The 18,057-nt window shown below is 45.2% G+C and overlaps 2 protein-coding genes across 10 annotated transcripts in view; one reads left to right on the top strand and one right to left on the bottom strand.

The window, feature by feature from the left end:
* WDR86 (WD repeat domain 86) overlaps positions 1-5,422 on the top strand; it is a 40,701-nt gene extending 35,279 nt beyond the window's left edge. For 2 of the 5 annotated variants that reach the window (XM_025291856.3, XR_006553014.2), the window contains one exon: positions 5,045-5,179. In XM_025291856.3, coding sequence (XP_025147641.2) covers positions 5,045-5,062 — 18 coding nt within the window. In that variant the 3' untranslated portion in view covers positions 5,063-5,179. Of the gene's footprint in view, positions 1-5,044 lie in introns of all 5 variants that reach the window. The other 3 variants (XM_044947093.2, XM_044947092.2, XM_025291859.3) reach the window with 3 other exon arrangements.
* Positions 1-18,057, bottom strand: part of NUB1 (negative regulator of ubiquitin like proteins 1) — a 35,926-nt gene that overhangs the window by 5,048 nt on the left and 12,821 nt on the right. For all 5 annotated transcript variants that reach the window (XM_025291850.3, XM_006077658.4, XM_025291851.3 and 2 more), the window contains exons 4-11: positions 17,897-17,955; positions 16,836-16,906; positions 13,890-14,072; positions 13,607-13,698; positions 12,319-12,425; positions 7,076-7,262; positions 6,140-6,247; positions 5,422-5,574 (exon numbers count right to left, since the gene is read on the bottom strand). In XM_025291850.3, the coding sequence (XP_025147635.1) occupies positions 5,422-5,574; positions 6,140-6,247; positions 7,076-7,262; positions 12,319-12,425; positions 13,607-13,698; positions 13,890-14,072; positions 16,836-16,906; positions 17,897-17,955 (960 nt within the window). The remainder of the gene's footprint in view (positions 1-5,421; positions 5,575-6,139; positions 6,248-7,075; positions 7,263-12,318; positions 12,426-13,606; positions 13,699-13,889; positions 14,073-16,835; positions 16,907-17,896; positions 17,956-18,057) is intronic.

Here is an 18,057-nt window from a genome sequence, read left to right as displayed (position 1 = left end):
CTCTGATGTATCTGTTCCTACCTCCACGGCTCAGCCCAAGCACAAGGGTCCCTTCTACATTCTCAGAGCAGGAGCACAGCTTCACCGCTCAGGAAAAGAAGGGAATCCTCGCCCCAGACCAAGCATTCCCAGCTGGCAGCAGGACCAGGAGGATGGAGTGACTGCCCCAAACGTTTCCAGAGATGAAGACCACCCCCGCCTGTATGCTTCTGTTTACAGCACCAGAGAACCTGCCTGTGAACGACCGGGCCGAGACAGCCACGCGGCTCTGCAGCCCGGCGCCCCACTGCACCTGGACGGTGTCCGCACCCCTACCACATCCTCTAATGCCTCCCAGGCCATCTCCCCACTCCAAGGCCTTCTGCACAGGCCCATCATCTCCCGCACCTACTCAGAACCCGCAGCGGCCCCCCCTTGAACCCAAAGAGGCAGCCCGGCTCCCAGACCCCAGCTCCGTCTCCAAGCTGACCTCTCCTGCTTCCACACAAATCCCACCCAGGCCAGCAGAAGTATTCTTATTGCTTACAATTCAACTTGCATTCACACGCACACACCGTGTTAAATGCCTTTACCCTGTTTCATCCTCTGCTTTCAATTCCAGCTTCTTCCATTTATATTTCAAAGGCTAAGAAGAATGAGGAAGCTTTAAGCAGAAGAAGATGCTGCCAGCCAGCCAGCAGGCATGGGCCTCAGGCCTCCGTTCTCTCAGAGCTGACACAAAGCTGGGGCCTCAAAGGAGACTTTCCCCTTAGTCACAAATGTCTATGTCAGTTCTCTTTTAACCACACAGATCAGATCAGATCAGATCAGTCGCTCAGTCATGTCCGCCTCTTTGCGACCCCATGAATCGCAGCACACGAGGCCTCCCTGTCTATCACCAGCTCCCAGAGTTCACTCAGACTCACATCCATCCAGTCAGTGATGCCATCCAGCCATCTCATCCTCTGTCATCCCCTTCTCCTCCTGCCCCCAATCCCTCCCAGCATCAGAGTCTTTTCCAAGGAGTCAACTCTTCGCATGAGGTGGCCAAAGTACTGGAGTTTCAGCTTTAGCATCAGTCCTTCCAAAGAACACCCAGGGTTGATCTCCTTTAGAATGGACTGGTTGGATCTCCTTGCAGTCCAGGGGACTCTCAAGAGTCTTCTCCAACACCACAGTTCAAAAGCATCAATTCTTCGGTGCTCAGCCTTCTTCACAGTCCAACTCTCACATCCATACATGACCACTGGAAAAACCATAGCCTTGACTAGACAGATCTCTGTTGGCAAAGTAATATCTCTACTTTTTAATATGCTATCTAGGTTGGTCATAACTTCCCTTCCAAGGAGTAAGTGTCTTTTAATTTCATGGCTGCAATCACCATCAGCAGTGATTTTGGAACCCGAAGAAATAAAGTCTGACACTGTTTCCCCATCTATTTCCCATGAAGTGATGGGACCAGATGCCATGATCTTAGTTTTCTGAAATGTTGAGCTTTAAGCCAACTTTTTCACTCTCCACTTTCACTTTCATCAAGAGGCTTTTGAGTTCCTCTTCACTTTCTGCCATAAGGGTGGTGTCATCTGCATATCTGAGGGTATTGATATTTCTCCCGGCAATCTTGATTCCAGCTTGTGCTTCCTCCAGCCCAGCGTTTCTCATGATGTACTCTGCATAGAAGTTAAATAAACAGGGTGACAATATACAGCCTTGATGAACTCCTTTTCCTATTTGGAACCAGTCTGTTGTTCCATGTCCAGTTCTAACTGTTGCTTCCTGACCTGCATACAGGTTTCTCAAGAGGCAGGTCAGGTGGTCTGGTATTCCCATCTCTTTCAGAATTTTCCACAGTTTATTGTGATCCACACAGTCAAAGGCTTTGGCATAGTCAATAAAGCAGAAATAGATGTTTTTCTGGAACTCTCTTGCTTTTTCCATGATCCAGAGGATGTTGGCAATTTGATCTCTGGTTCCTCTGCCTTTTCTAAAACCAGCTTGAACATCTGGAAGTTCATGGTTCACGTATTGCTGAAGCCTGGCTTGGAGAATTTTGAGCATTACTTTACTAGCATGTGAGATGAGTGCAATTGTGCGGTAGTTTGAACATTCTTTGGCATTGCCTGCCTTTGGGATTAGGATGAAAACTGACCTTTTCCAGTCCTGTGGCCACTGCTGAGTTTTCCAAATTGGCTGGCATATTGAGTGCAGCACTTTCACAGCATCATCTTTCAAGATTTGAAATAGCTCAACTGGAATTCCATCACCTCCACTAGCTTTGTTCATAGTGATGTTTTCTAAGGCCCACTTGACTCCACATTCCAGGATGTCTGGCTCTAGGTGAGTGATCACACCATCGTGATTATCTGGGTAGTGAAGATCTTTTTGTACAGTTCTTCTGTGTATTCTTGCCACCTCTTCCTAATATCTTCTGCTACCATTTCTGTCCTTTATCGAGCCCATCTTTGCATGAAATGTTCCCTTGGTATCTCTAATTTTCTTTAAGAGATCTCTAGTGTTTCCCATTCTGTTGTTTTCCTCTATTTCTTTGCTTTGATCGCTAAGGAAGGCTTTCTTATCTCTCCTTGCTATTCTTTGGAACTCTGCATTCAGATGCTTATATCTTTCCTTTTCTCCTTTGCTTTTCACTTCTCTTCTTTTCACAGCTATTTGTAAGGCCTCCCCAGACAGCCATTTTGCTTTTTTGCATTTCTTTTCCATGGGGATGGTCTTGATCCCTGTCTCCTGTACAATGTCACGAACCTCATTCCATAGTTCATCAGGCACTCTAGCTATCAGATCTAGGCCCTTAAATCTATTTCTCACTTCCACTGTATAATCATAAGGGATTTGATTTAGGTCATACCTGAATAGTCTAGTGGTTTTCCCTACTTTCTTCAATTTCAGTCTGAATTTGGCAATAAGGAGTTCGTGATCTGAGCCACAGTCAGCTCCCGGTCTTGTTTTTGCTGACTGTATAGAGCTTCTCCATCTTTGGCTACAAAGAATATAATCAATCTGATTTCAGTGTTGACCATCTGCTGATGTCCATGTGTAGAATCTTCTCTTGTGTTGCTGGAAGAAGGTGTTTGCTATGACCAGTGCGTTCTCTTAGCAAAACTCTTTGCCCTGCTTCATTCCATAGTCCAAGGCCAAATTTGCCTGTTATTCCAGGTGTTTCTTGACTTCCTACTTTTGCCAGTCCCCTATAATGAAAAGGACATCTTTTTTGGGTGTTAGTTCTAAAAGGTCTTGTAGGTCTTTGTAGAACCATTCAACTTCAGCTTCTTCAGCCTTACTGGTTGGGGCATAGGCTTGGATTACCGTGATACTGAATGGTTTGCCTTGGAAATGAACAGAGATCATTGTCATTTTTGAGATTGCATCCAAGTACTGCATTTCAGACTCTTGTTGACTATGAGGGCTACTCCATTTCTTCTAAGGGATTCCTGCCCACAGTAGTAGATATAATGGTCATCTGAGTTAAATTCACCCATTTCAGTCCATTTTAGTTTGCTGATTCCTCGAATGTCGATGTTCACTCTTGCCATCTCCTGTTTGACCACTTCCAATTTACCTTGATTCAGGGACTCAACATTCCAGGTTCCTATGCAATATTGCTCTTTACAGCATCAGACCTTGCTTCTATCATCAGTCACATCCACAACTGGGTACTGTTTTTGCTTTGGCTCTATCCCTTTATTCTTTCTGGAGTTATTTCTCTGCATCTCCAGTAGCATATTGGGCCCCTACTGACCCTGGGAGTTCCTCTTTCAGTATCCTATCATTTTGCCTTTTCATACTGTTCATGGGGTTCTCAAGGCAAGAATACTGAAGTGGTTTGCCATTTCCTTCTCCAGTCACAGCTACGTCCAGGCAAACGAGTGCACATCTCTTAGGAAGGCTGCCACGCTGCCTCTCACAAGCCTTTAACACGTCAGTGCTATAAGTGACCTCGGTTTCATTAGTCTGTTGCTTTTGCCAGATGAGAAGCTGGCCTGAACTCAGGGCCACGAAGTACAAGAAAGCAAACTTCTAGGCATCATATATTACCCTCAACTCAGTGAGATGCTCAAACTTAGAGCTTCAGGAGCCGAGGGGACAGCAGATTCACTGGAGCTCACATTCCATGGGCCTCGGAGCTACTCTTCCCACCAGCTACCCTAGCGTGCCCAAGGGTATGGGAGGCTAACCAGCTCCCCAGGGAGGCCCTGACGCACCTAAGTGAGGGAGACAGGTGCAAACCACTCAGGCCTTGGCATGCCCCTGGCCATGGCAACTGGCTCCAGGCAGCCAATCAGTGAGCAGCTCAGGTCTCTGAGGGCCCTGGGAGCCGCTCCTGCTGTGACGGAATGACCCTGCTAACACGGAGGAGGTGGAGAGACAGAAACCAGAACTCAGGACAGGGGGAAGCACCCCTAAAACTAACCTGAAACCCAGCCCACCTCTGGCTTTCACATTTAAGCAGGCCAGTACGCTTCTCCTGCACCCTCTCCACTGGGTGTTTAAGCCAGTCTGAATTTGTTGCCTGAACCTAAAAGCATCCTAACTACACAGTCAATGGGTGGAAGAGCGAGCAAGGTCAACTGTTACATATTTACACCATTGTTTTTATCTTCTCCAAGGGCTTATAGTTTAATTCATTAAATGCACATCCGATAGGACACCACTATTTAAAAAAAAAACACTTGTTTTTGCTTCTTATAAAAAGTTAGGAAGTGAAGTGGTAACTTTTACCACTTTTTATCTCTTGGCTTTTCAGAACCTTCTGTAAAAACTCAGAATGCTGTTCTCATATGGGAATTAGAAAGTACAGGAGAAAACCAAAGCTTCAGTTTAGGTTTTGCTAACGATGTGACCCATGACCCCAGAAAAGTCCACCCCTGAGCCTGTTTTCCTCATTTGTAAAACCAGCATATTAGACATAGTAAAAATCCTTCCAACTTCCCAAATCTTAAAATTTGTTTTTCAAAACTGTACGTATTTCTGTTTTAAATGATTATAATTTTGAATCTTTGCTTTTATAACATATTGTTAATTGCTTGTATGATTTGACTCATTTTTCTAGGCAAGAATGACATCCTGAACTGTAACAATGACCCCATGGAAAACACAGACCCCTTTAAAATGGTTTCCAGAAATACACTATGCGAGAGAGAGAGAGAGAGACTGTTTGACTACAGTCATTAAGACTACAGTTACGAGCGATCTGCCACCACAGCAAGACTAAAACGAAGGAAACTGTACTGTCTGAAAACTGATGCAAGAAAAAAGACAAATTTTTCTCCTGACTTCCCAGTCTGCAGAGATAAGGACTCCCTTGCTAATAATGCCTGCCATGGAGCTGTCTGTCTCTGTTCTGTCCTACCCAAGAGCTGAGGCACTGTGGGGTTGCACCCAAAGGCACAGGCCTCACCAAGCGCTGCCAAGACCACGTTACGGTACCTCTCTGCGGTTGGCGATGTGGACAGCCGCGTGGTCCACGTTCCCGTCACACGCCCTCAGGCCAAGCCGAGCTTCCTGGGCACTAAATCCCAACTGCATCAGATTGTGAACTTTGGATGGATCAGTATATAGCTCTTTGAAGAGTTGACGTGCCTACGGACAGAGAAAAATACAAGGATCGTGTAACCATGAGCAACATTAAAGCTGAACACAAAGCTAACACTTAAAGGAAACTGGGCTGTACCCAATGTGAATTAGTTTAGATAAAAAGTCTCAATGTGACCTACTGTCAACCACTGCGAGTGCAAACAGACAACACCCTCTCTGCTCACGGGACTTCCACGCAGGGTAACAGGAGAAAATAGGCCAAGGACCGTGGGAGGGGCTGGGATCCATTTCCTCCTCTTTTTCTGGTCATGAAGTCCCCTGAAGTGGAGCTGGGTGCAGCCAATGGCCTTGGCTCGCCCTGGACTCTCCTGCGCCCTCTGCTGGCCGGAAGAGGCTCTGACAGGAGCCACCCAACCCGCTCAGCCAGATGAGGACTGGAAACTTGGAGCCAGTAAAAGCCATTGCCTCTGTAAGGCTTCCTTATTACAGCATCCTGCCTGCACTCACAGATACAAGTATGTTCAGGGCGGACATGCAGGAGAGGGAAGCACACACCACTAAAACACAGCGCAGGTGAAGGCGGCTCCGACTTTGGAGCCTCTTTTCTTACCTTGTTGAGATATTCATAAGCCTCCTCACCATTTCCACTGTGATAATTTCGGATGCCTTGAAGCAAGTAAAGTCTTAAAAACAGGACTTTCTCTTTTCCACAATTTCCCTAAAATTATTGGGAGAAAAAAATTATAAAACTATCTAATTTCTCATTATAGGTCTATAATACATTTATAATTCCCTTCATCTCTACAGGGGCAAAATGGCGTTACTAAACTGTTTCTATCTTCCCTGCTGATGATGGCGAAAGTAAAGCTCGCAGGGGACAATGGCACTAACATTGTCCCACAGAACCCCCATCTCCAGGCACACAGGCCAGGGGCCCCACTGGGCAAGATGAAGTATGCAAAATCCCAAACCAGGAATATCTTGTGTTGCCCTGTGATTCCCAAGCAGAGACCCATGGAAATCACCTGTGAAAAGTCCTTATTGTAAGCCCAGCTTTGGAGCCATGACTCACTCACACGAGCTGATCCTGTTCAAAGTGTTTGTTTTCTGCATTTAAATCTTTCATAAAATTCTACTTAATACAGCCACCAGCTCTCTCAGTCAGGGTGATCCATGGGGTTATGTGACTAGAAAACTGTCACTTCTGGGCTAAATGCTGCATAGACCGAAGTCATAGGCTAACTTTAAAATGTTTATCAATCCCCTTAAAATATAGGGGACTTATATAAGGGGACTTCCCTGGACTCCTAGTGGTTAGGACACTGTGCTGCCAATGCAAGGGGCATGGGATGGAGCCCTGGTTGGGGAATTAAGATCCCATATGCCCCCATGGCATGGCCAAACAATACAAAAATAAAATAAAAGAGCTCGTTGCAAAGTACTATCACTGAATCATCTTTGGCAGCAGTCTAAATACTTTAGCAGGAATAAACTCAAGTTCTAGAAAAGGGCTCACTAACACCTAAAACAAGTTACAGCAACGTACTTTTATGTGGAGCAGCCTCTGGTGATTTTCCCCGTAGCACTTTCTAAAGCACTCCTGGGCCAGCTTCAGCTTCTTCTCGGCGTCGTCCAGGCACTCCAGCTGGCCCAGGCGGAAGTAGCACCACACTATGTCCAGCTGGAGCACCGCGTAGTTGTCCACCGTGTCCAGCAGCTCTGTGCAGCACTCGCTGCCAAGAGACAGGACGTGGCATCACTGGTGAGTAGCTTGACAAGCCCTTTTCTGTGAATTACTGGAATTTTTTTCCTCCCGTTGTTGGTGTATTTCCAAAGACTAAGACAGAGATCCCAATGTTTTTAAAGGGAACCCTACGTATAATCTGAATTCTTCCAATGAGCAAAGAAAGCAGTGAGGGTTCAGAAACAGAAGCTCAACATCATCTGCCTTGGGAGGGGGAGAGAAGGACAGACGGACACACACACCCTTGCTATGTGGGGAAAGAGGCCTGGCAGGAAGCGGAAATAAGGGCCATTGGGTCAGTACTCCTCAGCAAACATGGGGAGACCATGCTTTACAGCGGTGGTTTCCAACTCTGACTGCAAATTAGGATTACCAGGATGTGAGGAGGTTTTGTTTCCTTTTCCGTTTGTTTTTGTCTTAAAAAAAAAAAAAACAACAAACGGATGCTGGGACCCCACCAGATCAATTATAACAGAACCTCTGGAGGTGGGGCCTGGATGCTGTGTTTCTAAAATCCTCCTCCTGTTGTTGTTTGGTTGCTCAGTTGTGTCCACTCTGTGTGAGCCCCTGGACTGTAGCCCACCAGGCTCCCCTGTCCATGGGATTTCCCAGGCAAGAATGCTGGAGTGGGTTGCCATTCCCTTTCTCCAGGGGATCTTCCCAAGCCAGAGACTGAACTTGCACCTCCTGTCTCCTGCGTTGGCAAGTGGGTTCTTTACCACTGAGCCACCAGGGGAGCCCAAATCCCCCTAAGTGATTCTAATACACAGCCAAAGTGAGAATCAAGGCTTTAAAAAGCACACCAAAAAAAAAAATCTCCCCTTATATGAATGCCTCAACTGATGAAGATTGGCAAAGGCATTCATGTCCGGTCACATTAAGGTGGGAGGAAAGCAATCCAGAAAAATGCCAGGCTCTGAATGCCTAGCTGATCTTGGGGCCCAGTGCTGAACCCAGATACAAAGGGAGCAGACACACCAGGCGATGGAGGGCTGACGCAGATGGACTTTGAGATTACTTGACTTCAGACTGTGATTATGTTAGAAATTCATAATGCAAATCTAGATCTCAAGTTTGAACTCCCTTCGGCAAGAAAGTAAAACATATGGAACCATGCATGACACATCCACAAACTGTGGAGATCTCATCTGTTTCTGCTGGTCTCCTACTAAAAATCAGACTGTTTCATATCTTGCCCATCAAAATCTGCTTGGGAAAAATAAAAAAACAAAAGCGCTCTGTCATTTACTTTAAAAAAAAGCATTAGTCTCCTAAGCGGAACGCTTACATGCCAAGGTACACACTGGATGATCCATTAGGGCATAAGAATAACTGCTCAGGGCAGGGTTTTCCTATTTACTTATGGCTGCTTTGCTGGATCATTTCATCTTTGTGAATGTTCTGTAACATACACACCATCTTTTACACACACGCACACACACACAGCTGTTTGACCAGGTGAGGGGCACCTTCTCCTGAGAGAAGAGTCTCTGCTTCGCCTGAGAACTTGACATTGAGGGGAGAGGAAGAAGTTCATGGGCCCTGAGTGGTCTAACCTTCCACTCCAGGTGAGACGGACTGATCTACTTGTAGACACCTTGCGTTTCTGGGAGAGCCTTCCCCGCCATCCTCAGGAAAGCAGCTGGCATTTAGCACGGCTCTCCAAGTCCCACCCGTGTGAAGAGGCTCACTCGTGTAACGCACTGAGAGCAAGGACAGAAAGTGCCTCCCTCCTTTCAGTTAAAAATAAAATCGCCAATACAAGTCTGACTCAGGACAGAGTGTGTATGCAGCCAAAACCAAAACCAAAACACAGGCACAGGACTCATGTAAAGAAGGTCACTTCATTCTTTCAGTTTTAAAAAAATAACACATTTTATTCACATAGCAGCCTTATTATAGGAGATGATATCACCTTATATAATAATTTTGAAATTGTTAGGACTACGTTTGAACTTGATCATGTCACTCAGAAATGTAATGCCTTGGTATAAAATTAGGTCTTAGAGTATGTTTTATTGATTTTGCTTTAGTAGCCTTAAGTCGATAGCCAACAAATTTTCATGTTAAAAACATTAAAATCAATGTATAACATTGATTTAAATAAAATATACTGAGCCTCGCTTTAGAAAAATTAAATCACATTTGGGCTTAAGTCAGTTATTTAATAGAAATCTACTATATTTCCCTTAAAAGTTTCACATTTTTACATGAAGGTTGAAGGTATTAATTTCAAGAAAGGTAAGCTAAAGCTTGAAAGTGAAAATGTTAGTCACTCAGTCATGTCTAACTCTTTGTAACCCCATGGACCGTAGGCCACCAGGCTCCTCTGTCCATGGGATTCCCCAGGCTGGAATACTCCCCAGGCAAGAATACTGGAGTGGGTAGCCACGCCCTTCTCCAGGGGATCTTCCTGACCCAGTGATTGGACCTGGGTCTTCCGAATTGCAGGTGGATTCTTTACCATATGAGACACCAGAGTAGCCTAGTATCTGCTTTTTTTTAAAAAAAGGAAAGTTGGCTAAAAAGTCATTTATAGTTTTGTTACTGGCAGCAAGGAACTGGATTGTGTGCAGTTTTTTTTTTGTATTTCTTGTGCTTGGGTTCAGTGTGTGTGTGTTAGTCACTCAGTCATGTCTGACCTTTGCGACCCCATGGACTATACCCCACCAGGCTCATCTCTCCATGGAATTCTCCAGGCAAGAATACTGGAGTGGGTTGCCATTTCCTTCTCCAGGGGATCTTCCCGCCCCAGGGATCGAACCCAGGTCTCCTGCATTGCAGGCAGATGCTCTACTGTCTGCGCTAGTAAGTACCGTGAATTGTTGCTCAGGATGCAGTTAAAACACCATGTAAGGTGGTGGTGTGATGCCTTGTTAGGTGAGACCAGAGCAGTCTGGAGGGCGAAACAAGTCCTCCTTCTGCTGCCACGCCCCACTGAATTCTCTATGGGGGGACGGCAGAGCCCCGGGCTGCCCTCTGCACTCACCATGCTGTCCCTCAGGCAGCTCCCTCCTCCCTGAGCTCCAGCTCGTGCACTTGGGGGAGACCGGGAGGCCCTTAGTGGGTTTCTCCTTCCCACGCTGAGGTCTAGGAACGCCAGGCAGTGAGCTGAAACCATCCACAGGCCCCCCGCGTTTGTTTCCCCACCTCAGGGACCACTGTCCTGCATCGCCAGAAAACCACTGTTTGTATACAGTTTGCCCCATGTCTCAGTTGAGACAGGGGAGAGGAAACCCAGTCCCTGTCACTCCACCCTGGCCAAGAGCAGAACTCCCCTTTCTAGTTAAAAATGGGAGAGAAGCTGCTCTCAGGCCCGCTATGCACCATGCCCCGAGATGTGCAACAGAGAGCTGGGAGAGAACTCGAGCTACTCGGAGAAGGCAGGAAGACGTCACTGGGGAAAGGAGACAGGGGACGTCTCTTCCGTCTCCACGCTGCCTTGGTTAAGAGTGGATCCCTTTGACGAAGAGAGGGAACTCGCACAGGAAGTATGCTAGTAAGCTGGCCTGAATAAACAGATTCCCCAGAAAACAACATTTTTTACTTAAAAAGGCACTGATAATTATTACTGGGTTATTATATCTACTTCTCACTGAACATGTGAATGTACTGTGAACTGAAAAGAGAGTTGTTATTGTTTTTCAAGGGTTCCCTGAGACCTGAAAATGATTTTAAGGGTTTTTCCAGGGTTAAAAAAAAAAAAAAAGAAAGGCCCATACAGACACATCAAGATCAACCGTGTCTTGATAACTGCTGAAGATGAATGCAAAGTCTATGGGACTCATTATATTAGTCACTATTATTATGTATGTTTGAGATTTTCCATAACAAAAAGTTAGAAACAACTGTGGAAGGAAATAAAAAATGTATCGGAATTTAATGACTAACTTACAGGCTGCACTGCCTGTAGCAGAAGAGAATAATGCTGACGCTCACATAAAAGCAGAGACAAAGAGGCAGGAGAAGAAAACGGCAGAGGCACCAAGGCCCCGTTCTGGTTACTTCCCTGCCTCCCAAATATTTTAGAAAATAAATCCCCCTTTCTGCCTACGTTTAAGCTGGTTCACTTAAAACGCAAGGTGCTACTTGTACAGCTGACAAACTAAAAATACCATTTATCTTCTTGAAGTATACTGTATATATTGGGAACTTCTCAAAATGGAAAAGAAGATACCACTAAAGCCATTACCTTTTGACCATTGCAAACATCAAGTCTATCTCTCAAATGTTTCATCTGCCTGGATCATAGTGTCTCAGTATCATTTCCCATTAAGAGGCACCAGAGAAAGTGCTGGGGCAGGAAACAGCCAGGGTGAGTCTGGACCAGCTTTGGACAACAGAGAGTACAAAGACCACCGCATCAGGGCAAAGGGCTGCAGGACCACCTGCCCACTGAAGATGGCCACCACAAGCACTGAGCCATGAGCTCATATTGACACTTAAAAAAAAAAAAGGCAGGGACGCCTCACCAGTGATGCCATCTTTAGAAGATGCTAGGGAAGCCATTCATTTACTCTGAAAACAAGAAAATAAGGAGAAAGAACCAAGCATTTTGTTCTGTCTTTCTGTACAAACTGTACCTCAGGAGAACCAAGCGACTGAAGAGGGACAGTATTTTTCAAATGAATTCCAGCAATAAACGCAGAAGGAATAACGAGCTATCATTATTCTGAGCCCCTATGAAACAATGGATTTGGAGAATGATCACCAACGTGTATACCAAAACCATCAGGCAAAAGGCTGACGGGGACTGTAGAGTCAGTTGTAGTTCAGGTGGGCAACGCATCGTAAGAAACAGACATGAAATCCTACGTGCTTGTTGTAAAAAAAAATTAGCGCATAAGTTTATAAAACTCTTTAGCGATCAATTAGAAATACAATGGGGAGAAAGAGTTCACCGGTCAGTCTACATCATAACTATTCTTTCACATGAGCCATCTTGGGGGAAGCCTGAAGTCTGGGGTGCACGGGGGTGGGGAAGGTGCTGTGTGGAACTGCCGCCCTCCTCCAAACTGGCATCCACCAAGGACAAAAGTGCCTACCAGAAATATTTGTCAGCGTCCAACAGACATGGCAAGGCTATTCCATATTCTTTTCTTTTCAGGAAAGCTCTGCCCTTCTCATGATATCCCATAGCTAACATAAGGGCCTAGGGAAAAATAAGGATTTAAAAAAACATCACTTTAAAGTATAATAAAACAAATTATATTAAAAGCATATTAAGTCTAAAGAAATAAAAGAACGTGAAAACAAACAAACCCAAGATCACAACCGAATCTAAAAGTCAAAATTAAGGAAAACAGAATTAAAGCTTCATCTCATTTAAACACTGAAACAAGAACTCCATTTAGTGAGTCTGTCCCTTTGAGGGACACTTAATGTGCCTGTCCCTTTGTTTCCATCAGTTTATTTTAGTATCTGCTGATCTGGGTCTATTTCTAGTATCCATAAGACTAAACATATTTTAAAGAAGCCAGTAACAACTGTACCCTTTTTAAAAAGAACATTCATTCATTCATTTCACTTTCTATTCCTAATTGGGTTTTTCTCTGAAGAATTTGTCAACTGTAGCATTTCTGAAACAATTTTTGTAAGACGATCCATATTTCCTTAAAATTCATTAATATTTTTAGATTTGAATTCATACATAAATATTGTTAAGGTTTTCCACAAAGATCTAAATATTATTATTTAATACGAGAATATAATACTTGCAGTGGGAAAATAATTACCATAAAAAAATCAACTGAGAGTTACAAAGTTCTCTTATTAAAATTTAACTTTAAACAATGTAACCCATACAGTGAAACCTACTCAAAAGTGTCCTTTAAAGACCAAAAAATTAAAATCAACATGACCCACAGCCACTAAAGCTTTTCATGTAAGAAGCTACTGGATTCCAGCTCAGAGACTGATCTCACGGGCCAAGTTGCAGAGGTGGCTAGAAAGACCCCCTTAGATACGCTCCACGGTAAAGCCGCGTCCCCTTACTCCAATTAGAGAGCGGGGCTGCAGGGCCAGAGGGAGGAGGCGGAAGAACCATCTGTCAGGCTCTTCCACCCACCCCCTGGGGCGTGGGGCCTCGAGGAAGAGGAGCTCCACCTTGCACTGTTGCAGGAAGCCACCGCTCCAGGACAGGGAGGTCCTGCCATTCCCGCCGAACTCACCGGGTGGGCCAGCAGGATCGTAGGTGACATTCTCTGTTTATCAACTGGAGACAGAAAGCTGTTCCTAGTCCTTTATGTAACATTCCAAGACAAAATAGGTAGAATCCACTTCTGTTCTGACAGCAAATCAAAGAGCAAGCCACACGTTTCTTACAGAACTTACCTTTCTCTCTGATGGAGGGATTCTGATTGATCTGCCCGTCTGGTTAGCTATGTCTAAGTATGGTGTGGCTTCCGGATCCACCACCATCTCAGCTGCAAAAAGCCAAGAGGAACTCCATTAGTTCAAGGTTAAAAAGCAGTGATGGGGGCATAAAAAATGTGAGACTGTTGGGAAAGAAAGGCCAATGAGAACTGTGATACCCCCAACTCTCCACCCCCGAGCCCAGCCCATTCTCGCCGCCCCCTTCGAGGACTTGAGCAGAAAAGTCTGAAGCACTGTGCACCTCTCTCCGCAAGGATCTCCAGTCCTCTCTTAGTCCTCTGAATTCTTTTTTCTTCTAGCTTGGCTTCATTTCGCTTTTCTTCTTCAACCTGGACGTTTTTTCTCACGTCTTCTTCAGACTGTTTTAGTTCCAGAACCATAGCTTTCACGTTGTGGGTCACTCCCTGCTCCTTAAGTGTCTCCCCTGTCACAGTCAGAAACGCATGTTGTAAAGAGTCAGGAAATGCACCGGGTAACAGGGCATCTTCTCTGTCGCATGGAATTCTCCAGCCTGCATTAGCCCTTGCAGACCACATGCCACAACTGCTGAGTGTGTTTAAGCCTGGTTGTGTAACTGCATTAACTGTTAAGCATGGGTTAAAAATCAGTCAGTGAAATGAGCTGACTATATTAATCCTTTTCAATATTCTTTATTCTCATCCTAAAATCAAACCAAAGCAATCACTGTCTGAGAATCTACTCTACAGAGAGCACTCTGCTAGGCAACATAAGAGGAAAATGAGGAAGTCCCGCAGGTGAATTCTCCTACCTCCAGCTAGAGGCATAATCCAGTTCTCAGCCATGGGCCAGGAGCCAGAGTGCAGGAGCGCACTGGGAGAGGGGATTTACTGAAGTGGTAAAAACAAATACCTTGGGTTCCATCCCTTCTTAACCCTGTGGCCTGAATAAACCACTTATTGTCCATGTTCTCAGACACAAGATAGGAGTAAAGACAGAGGTGGAAAGTCAATGAAACAGAATGAAAGAGAATACTAACAAAATCAAAAGCTGGCTCTATGAAAAAAGTTAATCAAACATACAAACCTAACAAAAACAAAGTCAAAATGCAAATAAAATGAAAAAGTGTAAATACAGATCAGAAACATTATAAAATAACGAAATAATATTATGAACTACAAACATAAATTTGAACATTTCTGGAAAACTCTACTTGAACATACCTTCATAGACATACATATACACATACATACAAACATACATATACGTATTTAGAAACTCAACAACCATTCTAACATTTATGCTGAAAAATAAAGATCCATCAGTGGCCAAGTTACCTTGATAAAGAAGAGCCATGAGGGATACTCATCTTACTAGATTTTAAAACTAAAGCCACAATAATTAAAAAACACACAAACAACTCTATAGGTAAATGAAAAGAACAGAAAGTACAGAAACACGGCCCTAATAAGGGGACACCAAAAAATAAGCGTGTTTACTGAAGACACGTTTAGTAGGGGCAACCCACTCCAGTATTCTTGCCTGGAAAACCCCATGGATGGTAGAACCTGGTAGGCTACTGTCCATGGGGTCGCAGAGTCAGACACGACTGAGCGACTTCACTTTCCCTATCGGGAGAAAAATAAAGCTGGAACCTAGCTTTTACATATAGAGAGGGACTCTGAACAGATAAAGACTTCATATAAGAAACTGTAGAAGACTATCCACATGGTCCTGCGGTTGGGAAAGAACTTCTTAAAACGCCAACAAGGCGAAAAACTGCTGGATCTGATGACATCAGAATCAAAGATTTCTACACAACAAAGGACACCACACTCAGAACCAAAATAGAGACGAGGCGCCAGTGAAATGCTCCCTAAAGCAGGCCACAGGAACGGCTGGCAGGAATGCTGGAAAGAAAGACCAGGGCTGGGCTGGGGAGGCCGCATTCCAACCAGGCTGGGATGTGGACCTCTCTCTGGAGGCCACGGGAACCTACTGGAAACCAAACAGACACAGCACCTGCCTGAACTGCTCCAGAAGCTAACTGGGCTCCCCAGTCCATTCACGTCCCCTTCATATCCACTGCCCTACTGCAGCCAAAGTGACCTCTGAAACACAAATATAATTGTGGGTCACTCCCCAGCATCAATGGCTTTCCCCCTCCCTAGAGAGAAACACTAATATGAATGAGATTCGAACCCAGGCTTTCTCAGCTGTACTATGGCATTGTGAGCTGGATAAGTCTTTTAATACTTATTTTCATTTATTTATTAGCTGTGCCGGGTCTTAGCTGCGGCATATGAACTCTCAGTTGTGGCATGTGGGATCTAGTTCCCCGATCAGGGACTGAACTCAGGGCCCCCGCGTGGGAAGCGCAGAGTCTTAGCCACTGGACCACTAAGGAAGTCCCTGTATAAGAGCTCTTCTGCGCCTTGATGTTCAGCACCATCCCTGGTCTCCTCCCATTAACTGTTAGGAGCACAGCCTCCTCTGGCCCCCTGCTACCAAGTCATGACAACCAAAAATGTCTCTATGCGTGTGTGCTAAGTTGCTTCAGTCCTGTCTGACTCTTTGTGACTCTATGGACTGTAGCCCACCAGGTTCCTCTGTCCATGGAATTCTCCAGGCAAGAGTACTGGAGTGGACTGCCATTTCCTTCTCCATGGATCTTCCCGATCCAGGGATCAAACCTGTGTCTCTGACATCTCCTGCATTGGCACTGGCAGGCAGATTCTTTACCACTAGCACCACCTGTCTCCAGACATTGCTAAATGTCCCCTGCGTGGCAAAATCACCCTTGGTTAAGGACTACCACTATTAGCTTTACCACGTGGCCTCTGCCTGCTCCTCCATCCTTAAGAAGCACTAGTCTCTCCTCACTGTCCACATTCAGAGATTCGCCAGACCTCTCCAATCCCTCAAGTTCACACGACAGAGCTCTGCCTGAGGCTCTCTGCGGGAATGCTCCCCGCCGCAGCCCCTGCCGTGCTCACTCAGATAGAGAGAAGTGCCATCTCCCTTGCAGCACACCCTGACTCCCGTCCTGCAGCATCCCATCAGACCTCCACTGAGCATCAGACTCTAAAATAACTGGCTTTACATTATACATATGATAAAGCCACCCCAAATTTTGGAATAGAGGAAGAGTGAAGGGGAAAAAGATACAAAGTCAGTATTTCTCTAGTAACTTGATTTTACAAATTCTGCATACTGTGCTGTAACATACCTAGTTGAAGTTGTTTCTTATTTATGACAATTTTGATGTAATTTTCTTGAAATCCAAAGGTTTCCGCTATTCTGTAAAATAAACCAGAGAACTATAGATAACCCAATTTGTTATGCATTATCCACTAAACAGATTTTTACTGTGACAGCTATTTTAGACATTCTTCTCAGAAACACCCAGTATTCCACATTTCTGATGCACAAACATTACTTCAGATAGAGCGAGCTTACTAGATGGCTATTTGAAACTGTGTCAGAGACCATGTCCTTTGGTAAGCTACCTGTTTTACTGCTTGGTTCCTCGTGAAGCACAGACCATGGGTGCTGTGTATCCGTTTGAACAGGAGGGCCCTAGCGGCAGGAGAGGAGAATACCCATCCCCGACACCTGTGGTCTCCCTGCAGGAGCCCCTAACGGGGCAGTTGTTCATACAATCTTCCACTCACTATGTGCTGAGTGGACGAGGTTTCCTGAACCCAGCCCTAACAGCTGTGATGCAGACCAAAGAAGAAAACGAGGAAATCAGCTGGGGAGACACAGACTGCCCAGCCCTGGAGGCAATCAAAACACTTACCACTGAGAAATGTGCAAGGAGATCAAACAACTGACCAGGTTTCAAAAGTCAGATTTTCACTAGAATGTGATGGGCCGGTATTTTTTTTTTTCTTTTTACAGATGGGCCAACAACCTGAAACTGGCCAAACTACTTCAATGAACATCACAGCAAGCCATTAGTGCATTAAGGCATAAAATTCAAAACTAACGACCTGGCCAGTATCAGGCTGCCTCCTATTTCTATCACTTACTGATTCAAACATGGACCAAGTACACGCATCCAGGGTTCCCACCTGCTCTCAAGTCACACTGCGAAGTAAAGGAGACTGGTACAAGTCCTGGCTTTGCACTTAAATGCCAGTGTGAGCCTGAACAAGCCCTTCAGCCTCAAAGCCTCAGTTTCCTCTCCACCGCGAGACGAGGCTCACATCTGCCTCACGGGGAGGACCAAACGAGCAGGTGTAAGGGAGCTGAGCGCCCCTGGGCCACAGGCACATGGATACTTACTTAGACCTCAGTTCTCTGCCAGTGATGTGCAGGTGGGTCTCCAACAAGTTTTTCCTATCCTGTATAAAAATAAGACAAAACGCACTTGAACTTGACACTTTTGGGAATTGTTACCCTGCCTATAAAACCAGGCCAGTTGATATCAGATGATGTAAAAACAC

Source organism: Bubalus bubalis, chromosome 8 (genome assembly GCF_019923935.1).
Source record: "Bubalus bubalis isolate 160015118507 breed Murrah chromosome 8, NDDB_SH_1, whole genome shotgun sequence".
NCBI lineage: Eukaryota > Metazoa > Chordata > Mammalia > Artiodactyla > Bovidae > Bubalus > Bubalus bubalis.
Note: the sequence above shows the minus strand (reverse complement) of the source record. Positions and strands in the feature narration are given on the sequence as shown.